At 44.9% G+C, this 13,284-nt stretch overlaps 1 protein-coding gene across 6 annotated transcripts in view; it reads right to left on the bottom strand.

Annotated features, from left to right (window-relative positions):
* The window catches only part of SMARCD3 (SWI/SNF related BAF chromatin remodeling complex subunit D3), a 764,638-nt gene that overhangs the window by 458,341 nt on the left and 293,013 nt on the right, over positions 1-13,284 (bottom strand). For all 6 annotated transcript variants that reach the window (XM_069646019.1, XM_069646022.1, XM_069646020.1 and 3 more), the window contains exon 2: positions 5,332-5,555. In XM_069646019.1, the coding sequence (XP_069502120.1) occupies positions 5,332-5,555 (224 nt within the window). The remainder of the gene's footprint in view (positions 1-5,331; positions 5,556-13,284) is intronic.

The following is a 13,284-nucleotide window of genomic DNA, read 5'->3' on the forward strand; positions in this document are numbered from 1 at the left end:
AGGTAGCAAGAACAGAGGGTGGATAACTGAGGAAGAGAGTGGTCAAAAAAGAGAAGGGTGGGTGCAAAGTGGAATGGATAAGTCTAGTAAAAAGGTAGCCTTAGTTCTATTGTCCTGAAGCAAAACTGAAGGTTGATGACTGGAAGGTTTTGAACCACAGGCATTGCTCTGGGCAATCTTCTTCAGCCTGCCAAACTTTTACAGAAGGGAAAGCCCATATTCAAATCATGCCTGATCCAACCTCAAAAGGGATAGCCCTGTCAAAATGAATACATCACATCTCTTCAGCACAAGACCAAAAGCAGCACCAAACATATTTCTGCCTTATTGGCCATCGTCCTAAGGTGTAACTTCGGTTGGTAGACCCCCGCAGGCTCAGGACCATCGTCTGGGCAAACACAATCCACTTGCGGTGGCTTTAAACAAAAATGATGGCTGAAAGGGTTTGAATAAATCATAACAACAGACATTACGCTGGGCACCCCTCCAGACCATTATTCAGCTTGACAAGCCATTACAGAAGGGAAAAGATCATGATTCACTTTGCCAGCCACTCATCCTGCTACTCTCTTGTGATTTCCATCAGAGTCATGGAGAACTGCCCTGGCCTCTTTACCAGCCCTTATGGTCGAGATACACTGGCAGTCTCCAAAGAGTCAGAAAGGAGACTAGTGCAGGGCCCTTTGAAACCAGAGAGACATGCTAAAGCATGACAACTGGGGAGATCTAAGAAGAAGAGTTTGGGCAACACTTCACATTGAGCTGTGCAATACAGGTGGGAGATTTTTAGAGAAAGCATGCGAGTAAGCCTGAATTCTGAATACCAGGGGTGACCGACAAGCAACAGAATGTGTATGGACACTTTGGTGAAAGTTTAGCCTGGTTGGGAAAACCCTGAAGCCAATCCATACTAGGGAGATGCCATCCTGGACTTTTAGTTTAGTGTGAACTGTTAGTGGAGTTGGATCTTTTTTTGTATCCATTTCCACTCAGTGGATCTTGACACTTAGTTGCATTTATTCTACTCCAGTTTATTACTTGATGCAGCCGTGAAATATGTCCCCAATAAGAATGTTAAACTGAAGTTCCAGAGGTCGTCTGGACTTTCAATGCCGTCGCGGGTATAGGACAATACTATCAGCTTGTGACAAAAGAAAAGAGGAAGGATGGCAGAGGAAGGATGGCAGAGGTATTACGTTTCAACACTAGATCATATCTAACAGTTTATGCTAATGCCTTTTTTGATAAAGAATGCCCATGCAACTTTTCAAAGATGGGTAATCAAGGAGCTAGAGTATAAGTATAATTTAGCTGTATTAAGATTTAGCTGAAAAGAGCACACACAGTCATTTGGTTACTTCAGAAAGCAAACCGAGTCATCCAGACCAGCAAGTGCCTTCTGGGTTAATGGCCTGTGACCCACCATAGGCATTAAATAAGTGGGTATCAAATCAAGCCTCTCCCCTGGTTGAGGCAAATTGCAAATTTTAAATGGATGGGCTGAAAAACAGGTTTGATCTGATCCTTTTTGGGCACCAACTAATTATTTTTCAAGGTCTTTCAAGACAAAGTAGTCTGGCTCATATGAAAGAAAACACGAAGTTTGTAAATTTGACAGTGGATGATCAGAAGGCTACCCATGGTTTTGAAATGTGCCTTTTGCAGATACCTTCTAGCGTGGAGTTCTTTTAACTGAGGCAACCAACAAGTCATCCACAGTACTCGCCAAGCTGAATGGCTGGTGGGGAGTCAAACCAATGGAATTTGCCAATCTATTAGTAAGGGTGCTTGCATTTATCTGAGCTTTGAAGAGTCCCGGGCCATTTATTTTACTATCCAGCTTCAATTCCCTAGCCTAAAGTGGTTGATGAATAGGAAAGTGGAAAACCCAAAGCTACCCAGTGGTATGTCCTTCTGCAATGAGTTAACAGGACTATGATTCAACATTCAGGGTTGAAGCATGGGAAAACTGATGAGCTGTCTAAGGCTCATAGTCGATTAGAAATTCTCAGTAGGTCTCCAGGGAAGGATATGTGAAATTCAACACTGAACCAGCATCACGTGCGTTTATTTTTCATAGAGCCTTTGCAGGTCTTCATAGGGAGCTGTACTTGCATGCATTTCAAATGGATTTTTGGGCAATATCAGTGTCTCTTTGCAGTGGCCAGCTCACCAATAAGGATTTTACTTAATGGCGGCAAGTGCATAGCTGAATACACTGAATATCTGACCACAATATTTATCCTTTCATGCAAATATGGTGCTTCATAATTTTTTGTGTGCAAAATCCAGAACATCAGGAGCTATGAGGGGCAGGGGGATTAGCAGTGTTTCTGTGGTCCAGAGACTAGGAAAAGTGTCCCCCAACCCTTTTTGAGTGATCATAGCTAGATTATTGCATGAATCGACTGGGGAATCCTCTACCGCGGACTGGCCTCAAAAGATGCAATGTTATTGCCCCAAGCTTCTGGGCAGAGGGATTGGCTTAGGTTTAAGCTTCATAATTAGGCCAGTGGCTGTGTGACCTTGAGGAGCAATTCATCTGCAAGATTCAGTACATGCATCTATTTTGTGTAGTCACTGAGGGTTGCGGAACTGTACCAGCAAGAAACCAGCAGTGGCATTTGCAGCACCATCCACGCTGGCTTTCATGAGACAATCAGGATCAGCTGAGCATCACCTTGTCTGCGGGTGAGAGGGTAGCCAAGTCCAGCTTTGTGAATTTGCATTATTGAGCAAGTTGTGGAGATTTGGGGACAAATGCAGATGTTCCCAAATCCCAGGAAAGAGGTTGGTATAGTTTCAAAGAACTACAGTATGGAATGCTTCCAAGGCACAAAAACTGAAATGCTATGCAGACTAAGTGGCTCGAGAACATGTGACCCTTTCTGCAAGTTTCCAGTGCCACTGAGTTGAAATGATTATAAGCAACATAATGCAGAGTTTTGGTACAGAGTCAAGTTAGACAGTACAATTGAGCACCAATCCCAAAGTATGAAAAATCCATGTATTGTTAAGATTCTCTTTTCTAAGGACGTTGCCCTCTTCTGAAGCCAAGATTCTTTTTGAGCTACCAAGCAAGGGGTGCAAGGCATACCCGACAAAACAGTACCCAATGGGACATTCTTTTTCAAATAAGCAAATTGTGAACTTTTCCATTTAAGGGACAAATATGGCCTGCCACCACAGTGACTCTTTAGCTTGATACTGCCGAGTCCCCCTTTTCTGTCAAACCTTCTTGCATTCTGGCTTGGGACTGTTCTGCCCACTATATGGGAATATAAAAGGTACTCATTAAACTGTTGAAACAATCTAAAATTCAATAGTTCTTATATATTCGAGGGATCTATAGCGTAGGTATTGGCAACTGGTATCATCAGTGGTAATCTTTTGTACCGAAAGACACAGCCAGGTTGAAATTAATACATGTATGTGATTTGGGCAGGTTCCAAGCTGCAGAACAAAGTGTGCCATTATGTTTTAGGGACATAGTAGCATGTACTTTGTGGTTTTGGTTTGAGAAACACAACACGCGCGTCTCCAGTGGCAGCATGCTCTGCATGATAGTTGGGATTATTTGGATTTATTTTTGTACAACAGGACGTCATATTTTTGTGTTTTACTTTCTTTTCCCTTGAATTTTGTATTACTTGTGTACAAATAGGTTTTAAGTTATTGCAAGATAGGATTTGTTTTTTTGCTAGTTACTGTAGCTTTTCTTTATGTAGATGATGGGATTAGGGGCAATTTTAAGGGCATCTGGTACAAAATTAAAAAGTACAAGTGAAAACTATTGCAGCTCAAACACATAATATAAATAGCCTTTAGTCTCAAAAGGTAACTGTAGGGTAAGGTGCTGATAAGGAGGGCAAATAAGGGATGTCTCTTCTTCTGGAGAAAAGCGCTTGGCTTTCTTTAGGGACAGAACAAGAGAAAGGGCAGAGGTATAGCTGGTTGTGCATAATGGTGGGTGTTGCAATGTTAAAATGTACATCTAAAAAATAAATAAAGTGGTGAACATATATTGGAGGATAAGAGCAGGAAAGGTGGAAAAAGTGGGCTCCAAAAGCAAAAGCAATTTAAAGAAAATTTAGGAATTAAAGCATGAAATAATCTCAGTCTTATATTTTTGAATTAACAGGAAAGCAAAGCTCAAAGAAAGCTTTAATTTCATATGATAGGATTCAAGACAAAATTTACAAACATATTTTCTCAAAAAAGTCCTACCCGGACCGGACTGCAATTCTCGTACAGGTTAACTTATGCCCTCACCTACTCCAGGATGATATTACTGTGTGGTCCCTGCTGCAGGATATAACCTTGCTGCCTGTCCACACTCTAGACAGCAGGGTGCAGCAACCTCTTTCCGGCAGCAACAGTTTCAGCTGAATGTAAAAACATCTGCGAGAAGAAGGCTATGCAAGGATATGCCAGCGGGGAAAGATCCGCGGGCATTGGGGAAACTGGCAATGAGGCGCAATCCGGGATAAAGTGAGCAGGGCGTGCAAGCTGGATGTAACAGAATCTGCGAATGACAGGCTAGAGAGCATAATCTCATATGCTGATTGGGCAAAATGTAAACTGGAAACAGTGTACTTGGTGTCTATAATGGAAACTGGGAAGGTTGTGGTGTGCTTAATGGACACTGCAATATTGTACCAACAGGATAAACTGAAAACTGAACATGGTTGGTTTACAGGCCAGGGAAAATCTTAATTAAGTACTAGCTAATCATGATTACAATGTCAAATAATATGTTAACTTGGCATAATGTAAGCTGGAATTCGGTGCTAACTAACAATTATGAACATATAAAAAGATTTGCTAACTAAGTATTGTAGCAGGGCAATAAATATTTGTTTACAAAACTTAAGAAGAATAATATTTATTCATCAAATAATATGGTACCTTCTAGTGGCATTGCCAATTTAGAGAACTTTTAGTGGTGGGAAAGGCAGACCTGCAGCCTTTGACCAGTGTGGAACTATCACAGACTAAAGGGCCAGAGGAAGGCGTATCAAAATCCTAGCTGAATTAATTTCTGAATGGGCACTAAGGAGGACTCCAGCCAAAGCGGCTGCAGGGAACCAAGACTGTCCACCTGTCTGGATTGCCAAGCACATACATGGTCTCACTTCTCGGAATGTTCAACTTGCTGGATTCTCCCGCTTTCTGCACTGCCATACTACTGTGTTGTACCAATCTTCCAGTTGTCCTACTAAGCTAGGTGTACACACTCCGCTAAACTAGCCCACTTCTTGCATCACACTGGGAATATAGCACTCCACAAACTGCCCCTGAAACACACTGGCTTAACGCCATTCAGCTCACCTTCTGTTCCGATTCTGAGAGGACTGCTGCTGCTGCTGTTGCTGCTGCTGCTGCTGCTGTTGCTGCTGTTGAGCCTGCTGGGGCACTGTACGCTTGCGTGTTGGTTCCATGGCTGTTGGCGGCATGCCTGGCCGGACAGAAGGGCTTCCACCAAATGGCGGCCCAGGTGGTCCCATTGGGGCCCCTTGATGTGGCATTCGAGCCCCAGAAGGCATACCAGGACGCTGGAGAACAAGAGAGAGGTTCACTTATAAACACAGTACCGAAGAGAACGAAGCAGGTTGCTTTCGCTGGACCCAACAATATTGTCAAATTGTGCAAAACATGAAAAAAGGGTAAATTGCCACCTGCTTGCCATCTCGGTATGGAGAAAGAAGGTTTTACCTGGAGGTTCCTGAGACTTGGGGTGGGGGCAAACCATCCCTACGACCAAATAAGTCTTGTGGCAGGATAGGGCCACTTTCTTTTTTCAGGGAGTGTTTATGTAGGCCCTAAAATCAAGTGTTAAGGCAGGTAAAATGAAGTGTGATATGATTAATACAACTGGGAAGCGTTGTATCCAAGACAGTTGGCGGAGGGAGGGGTGTAGCCAGACATCTCAAGGGATCTTTGAATAGGATAACTGGGAGAAGCCGTGATCCAGACAATTGCGTGGGTTGGACTAAGACACACATGAAGAGAAGAAAATAAGATAGTCTTTTTCAAACTTGGTGCTGGCTCACCCCAAGGGGGACTATAGTGGTCCATAGGGGGCGTGAGGCTTTTTAATGATGGGGCCCTGCCAGCATTTTAAAAACAAACAGAAAGACAGCACACACTGCATAGTGGGAACAGTTAAACGAGAGATCAAAGCAAATAGCCCTTTAGGTATATAAATCATTAAAGGAATGCCTCAATTCTTCCTATTTATCTTGTGGGTGCTACCTACCATAGGACACTTTCTCCTTCGCTGATCCAAAAATAAGGCCTTAAATCCATTTGTCATGGGAAGGATTCCTATTAGAGTACAAGTTTCAAAATCACTTTTTTTCCACAAACCAAAGTACGAGAACACCACGGTTCCCCAGCTGTAGCAGAACGCATGGATTGTGGAAAAATATACAAATATACTCAGATCTGAAGAAGAGGTGCCTTCAAGATATTGTAACCAGTGACCATTCCATGTACACCACTTTTTTACCGCACAGTCAGTTTCAAAATATATCCAGATCGGCGCCCAAAACCTTTTTTACATGCCCAGCATAGACAGCAGTATTTATTTAGGAAGCATGTCACATGTTTACCCTTAAGGTAGGCAGCCTCAGGGTGCCTGCAATTTTATTTGCAAATGACATCCTTCTTTTTGACAGCACTTCGATCAGCCTGCACTGCGCTTTAGACTCTCTCCAAAATTATCTTGCCACAAATAAAAGATTATGAACGCCGAAAAGACAGCCATAATGATAGCTCCTGATAGGAGAATAGATAAGGGTCATATCAGGTCATATAAATGATATATTTGGGATTTTTGATCCCCAATGGGGAGCAAATGGGTCCATTGATCATCAAATTGAAACAGAAATTAACGCAATTATATGCTCAATGTAAAAGAATTCTGGTAAAGTATAATAAATATACTCTAAAACCAGTCATTAGCTTTTATATGGATGTTAAGGAGGTTGTTCCAGGTTCTTGAGGGCATATACTGGTCGCCATGGGAAAGAGACATAGTTACAGCATGTTTTATGTGTTTGTTTTTTAGGGCATTTAGGGTGTCCGAGCTGGCACTGAAGACGGGAGGGAGGACTGATGTCTAGGGATGTCTGTCTGTCAGAAGACAGCGTGATTATCAAAATGTGTAAATCAAAGACGGATCAGTTGAGTAGTTGGTTGTGGGTGCATTTGGACATGGATAGTAGGGATGAGGGCGGGATTACTATAGTAGTAGATGAAGGGATGGTTTGGTTTTTCAGCATGAGATGGGGGAGGGGTGACGGCTGCTCAGGTTTTGGAGATGATGATGAGCACTCTGTTGGTGGTGGGCGAGAAGGCTCAGGAGTTTGGGACTCCTTAGGATGGGGACGGTGTCCGAAGGGAGCATGCTGGGTTTGTCCGAGGAGAAGGTCAAGAGCCTGGGGCACTGGAAATCAGCAAAATATAAAGGGTACATCAGAGATTTGGGGAAAGGGGGCTCTTAGGCAGCAAAAGGGTTGGGGCGGGGGGGATTATCAGAGGGGAGGCTCAATGTCTTTTTTCTTTCTCAGATTCGGCTCGGAGGAGTGGTGAATTGCCTCATATATGGATATGCGGACACTCCACAGTGAAATGGACAGACAAGCTGCAGCAAAAAGGGTTTTTGGTACATAGGGTGTAGTTATGATTTGGCTTTGTTGAGATGGTCTGGGGAGGGGTTTTAGGTGGCAACAACTGTTGCCTATCCGGGTGGGTGTGAGAGAGGTTCATGATGTGCCGGCGGCTCTAGGGTTACATGCAGGTGAGAACGATCTGGTTAAGGAGACAGGTGTGGCACTGTTAAAAAAAGAGGGACCTTAGTTGGTTGAGGAAGATTTGAAGGATGGTTGGGGGAAAGGGTAGTAGTGCTGTAAAGGAGAGGAGAAGGAGTGCTGTTTGTAAACAGGCTAGCCCGGGGGGTACAAAGAGGGAGAAGAGGTATTGAAGAAGGAAGGGGCCTGGTCTCGGGGAGAAAGTGGGAATGAAGGTTGAGAGGAATTGAGGGGCAGGGGAGGGAATAAGGGGCAGGAAGTGATTAATTGTTTAATTAATTGTTTGGTGATTGTTATTTGATCGGTAGTATGTAAGGCCAGGGAGCCAGGTTAGTGTGCATTTGTAAGCTGTGGCCAGTCACATTAAAGCAACCTTTTCGACTTCAGCGAGTCTGGGATTTTTGTGCAGTTAGCCCAAAGGGAGGCCCCGGGGGGTGCACGCAAGCGTTTCCTACCAGGGTGTTTTTGGGTGCTGAACAGGCCAGCGAGATGGTCTGGGATAGTGCACCCCTTTCCTGGGGGCTTAAAAGGGGTGGGGAAGGTTTGGGAGCAGGCAACAGTTAGTGGCGTTTTGCGCATCCCCCTCCCTTCAGCCCTTTATTTGGTCTCGCTAAGGGAAGCCCTAGGGTCAGGATGGTTTAAGTTCCCTTTGTTTTTTTGGGGATGATTTTGGAGGAGGCATTGATTGACAGGCTCAGGCAGTAAGAGTTGGCCAATGGTTATGTTAACTGGTTCACGTTGTTGCAGATGTGGCAGGTCAGCCTGACTGCGGGCCATAGAATAGTTCGGAGGAAGATTGGTGTTGAGGGGAGCAAGGTGGGGGGAGGTTGACTAGCGGCAAGGGGTTGCCAGGGACATGGCCCTTTGGAGAATGTTGGGGGAAGCAAAAAAGGGGTAGTAGCACGGTAAAGGAGGGGGTGGCGCTGTTTGCACAAACAGACTAGGCCGGGGGGGGGGGTACAAAGAGGGGGAAGAGGTATTGAAGGAGGGACATGGCCTCGGGGAGAAGATAAGGGGGCAAAAGCGGGAATTAAGGTTTAGAGGAATTGAGGGGGAGGGGAGGGAATAAGGGGCATAAAGAGATTAATTGTTTATTTCATTCTTTGGTGATTGTTATTTGATCTGTAGTCTGTAAGGCCAGGGAGCCAGGTTGGCGTTTATTTGTAAGCTGTGGCCTGTCGAATTAAAGCAACCTTTTGCACTTCAAGCAAGTCTGGGATTTTTGTGTAGTTAGCCCAACTGGGCCATAGCTAACTGTTATGCAAACAATGCCATTCTGCAATGTTGTCATTGGGACAGAGCACTCACGGGTAGATACGGCGCGAGCGGGCGGGGAGAGTGGACATCATTTCCACACCCTTGATGAAAACGAATAAGCAGTTCTTATCCAACTAGATCTGTCAGCACATTCTGATACAGCTTACCACATGATCCTGCTGGAGTGACTGATCAACTTGTGTTATTGCCATCACCAATGCTGCTTAGTATATATATATGTGACCGCTAGCACAAGTGATTGAACAGCAGTATATTTGTTTACAGAAGTACATGCACGACATCTAGATCGAGCGCTGTTTGAAAGACTAACATGGGAACAGCACAAACACCTCTGAATTTTTAAACCATACTTTTGGACGCAGGATGATTTTCCCAGAAGAGATCATAAACAGAAGTGGTGTTGATTGGGGATGAAAAACGGAATAGCTAGATCATGGCAAACTTAGTTAAACAAAAAACTAGAGGTTCTGTTTGACTCTGATCTAGAAATCTGTATCGCAAATAAATCCAGTGGCCAAGGGATCAAACTTTCCTTTGAATAGGTTCCTAACAGGTTCATATCTTGCAACCATTGAAGACAGAGGTCCAAGTGTGGCCCTTGTGAAGCCCACCCGACTTGCAGCCCGAAGGCAGAGAAATGAGAGCTGTACATCACTCCTGGGCCCTTCCATCAACATTGTGGATGTATCGCAGATGTGAGAAACGCTACTCACTCAGACAGCCATTCGAACCATACTCAACTGACAATATGGAGGGATGGAATTGTCATCAATCGAATAGAATGACAGACTATAATCTTGAAGGCTGATGACGTCACTACTGACGTAGGTGTATTTAGACATGAAGCCTATAGGCTTCCATGCACTAAGCTACACAAACACTTTTTAGTTTATTGTTGTTAGACACAAAACAAATTCTTATGACTTACGCAGATAGAGGACACACATACACATGTATATCCTTTGATAAGCAGAAACCAAAAGATGACGAATACGTATATCTAGCTTGCACATGCTTAACTGCGATTAACATGAAAGGCCATTAGAACAAAGATGAAAGCCATACGTGAATTGGAGCGAGGAAGGCAAGGTGGATTTCGAATACATGGATGAACAGAGACAAAATGTTTCCAGTTTACTAAGGCGATAAGACATCTGCAAGGAACATGGTTTAAAATCCTCATAATTACAAGCAGGAGAGCTCCATTTTGTGGTCTCTACACACGTGACCTAGAAGAGTAGGACAGAGCCTATTCATTCGAGGTAGATGGAGGAAAGCTGTTCCCATCGAATCAGAGGTGGAAAGATACAATTATTATACAGGTTCAAAAGCTGGATGTACGCTATTAGGGCTTAGGCGATCAGAGATGGCAACATGATGGGAACATACAGCACCTTTGTGATCGTTCACAACGCCTTGAACAGTTTCACTCAGCCTGGTAGCTGCTCAAGGTCCCAAGGCTGGGAAGATACATTTTGTCCAATCCTTAGCTACCTTTCATGTTAAAGCACACTATGTTGCAGTGGCCAATAGTTACTCTGCTAACCTGCAACTTCATATTTTTGTTACATGTAGAGGTGGTCCTAGGAGGAGCCACCAGATATGGCGATCCAATAACCAAACTAACCCCTATGTATTATAGATATAGTTTTCCTAAACTGACCAATCCCATCCCTGATGGGGTTTGGGGGATGCAACTTGTTTTAGTGATGTCATTTATGGTTAAACAGTGTGACGCATTTGGAGAGCGAGAACCTGTGAACTCCTATGCTGTTCTAGTGTGATCCCTGTCATTTGTTTGATGATAAAGACAGTAAACTGTGCCCCATGGTTGAGTCTTCCGTTCTTGCAGAGGGATATCGTTGGGGCCAGAGTACCCTTTTGCTGGTAATCGGGGTGGCTGCTAAGAGTGCCTTGCCGCTCCTTTACAAGTGGTAGCCAAGGGATGATCTATAAGACCTTTTGGCACTAAGACCTTTCGGCACTAAGTCCGCCTCGTCCTGTTGCATGCCTGAAGTAGAATAATTGAAGAGGTAACCAGGGGCCGCCTTAGAGGAATTCCTGCTCGCTCCTCGCGGGACGCTAAGCAGACCTGACGTCAGAGGGGCCGATTGTGGGACAGTCAGTGTCCTAGGGGCTTCAGCCAACCACGGAGTGCAAGTATAGACTCAACTATACTGCAAATATAGGGGAGGGGAAAGGTCTGCTTAGTGTCGTGCTTCTGTTTTTGTATGAAGGTTACCTGTAGTTTAGGCAGTCAGTTTAGGCGGTCAGCTTAGTTTATGGATGAAAAAGATAACAAATACTATAAAAAGGTTTCAAATACACGAGGCGCTAGCTTAGTTTATTGGATGAAAAACATTTTTCTTAAAAATACAAAAAAAAAGGACACTTGGAAGTTAGGGAGTTCAGCTTGGTTCATGGATGATTATGTATTGCTACCTGAGTCTAGGTATTAGCAGGAGATGCTAGCTTACATCATATTGCTATATGCGGCGGTATCAAAAGGACCACATGATTTCTTGGGATACCCTGTGTCCAGGTGAGGCAGGAAGGTGGCTGTGTGTTATGCTTTGTTCTTTTATTGTGTCCTTGTTGTCAAAAGCAGAGACATATATGTAGGTATTAGGGGTTTTCCCGGGTCAGTTGGTGACGTAACATGTGAGGTTGTTGAACAGGACTTGAGGTGCTTAAAAGGTGGTGGATTCCGTTTGTTGAACTGTTGCTTCAATTAATGAAAAGTGTTATGCCATTTGGGCAGAGCTCGAGGAGCACATGAATGAAGTCGCAGATCGTGCCGTAATGGCGGAAAACGCAGTGTGGGTGGTGAGCGAAGCACGCTCTTGTTGATGGTGGTGAGCCAGAGAGGCTGTTGGAAGATTAATTGGATGGTTATAGTTTTGAGAATTCGATCAAAAAGTGATGTTAATTATGTAAACTGTGAATTGACAAATGTAAATTGAATGTGTCGAAATCCCGATGTGAGGTCAGGTAAGTACTGACGATTACAAAGTAACGTGTCACCATGAGGAACACACCTATTCAACATTTATGCAAGTCCCTCTTATGATATCAAGATACAATATGCAAGTATAGGACGGAATGGACTTGCGATACAGATGGCAAATTGGCAAAGCTATGGTCCAAAGACGGAAGCTTTTCTAAATGTTTGCAGCAAAATATTACCACGTATTTACATGCAGCTTGTAAGGGGAAGAAATTAAGTAACCGGTTGGCTATATTAGAACTATGGAAAATGGTTCAGGACAAGGAAGGGGACCCGACCCAAAAGTAATGGATGTTGAGTCAAAAAAATGCAGGATTCAAATTGCCTTTAGCTCCACCTTCTCCTTCTCCTCAAACTGCAGGTGTAGACCCAACAGCAGAAAGTGAGGGATTTTAACCCTTAAGGGAATTGAAAGCAGCAGCAGGGATTCATTCCAAGATGGCGGGGACGCAGAGAGGACGTACCTGAGTGCAGCTCCGTCCTCTCCCCTCCAGGCCGTAACAATAATGCACATCAGTAGGCCGGCACAGTGGCGCACAAACGGCACAGCAGGACGGAGAAAAGCAGCACCATCTGATAGCCTCAGATCGGCAGAAACAACATCCAGCCAGACGCCAGTCCTTGCGCCAGGGAGAAGAACCGGTCGCTGCCACTACCACAGCACGGGCAGATCAGGAGGAGCAGTAACCGGGCCTAAAAAGCTCCGGAGAGACGGGCGGGAAAAGGCGCCACCTACTCCTGTAGCTGACGACACCAGCGAGTAGACACCAGAAAGCGGGGCCAGCTAACCCCCGGAGAAAGCTCCAGCAGCAACCGACGCTGAAGAGCGGGTAACCGAGGACGCGGGAGCGTCCCATAACCACTCCAGCCGCGGCCTGCTGCACCTCAACGGGACGCCATTGGAGTGCAACAGAGGCGGGCGACCTGACCAGCTGGGGCCCCCAACACCTACCAGCAGATCAAAGCGTACACGCACCACGGATTGGGAGCCGGCCGGTGGGGGCCACCTACCCGACTCGGACCCAGCCAACATCAAGGGGGAGCACAGGAAACAACTGTAGGGCCCCAGTGGACGGACGGACCCACACGGAAAACAAGGTACGCCCCAACAGAGGTCCGTACTGGGGGGGAGGAAACAGAAGGTGGCCATATTCCGAACAAGCTCACGTTGAGCTCAGTAGACTC

The sequence above is a fragment of the Ambystoma mexicanum genome, chromosome 2p (genome assembly GCF_040938575.1).
Source record: "Ambystoma mexicanum isolate Mex_15411 chromosome 2p, UKY_AmexF1_1, whole genome shotgun sequence".
In the NCBI taxonomy this organism is placed as follows: Eukaryota; Metazoa; Chordata; class Amphibia; order Caudata; family Ambystomatidae; genus Ambystoma; species Ambystoma mexicanum.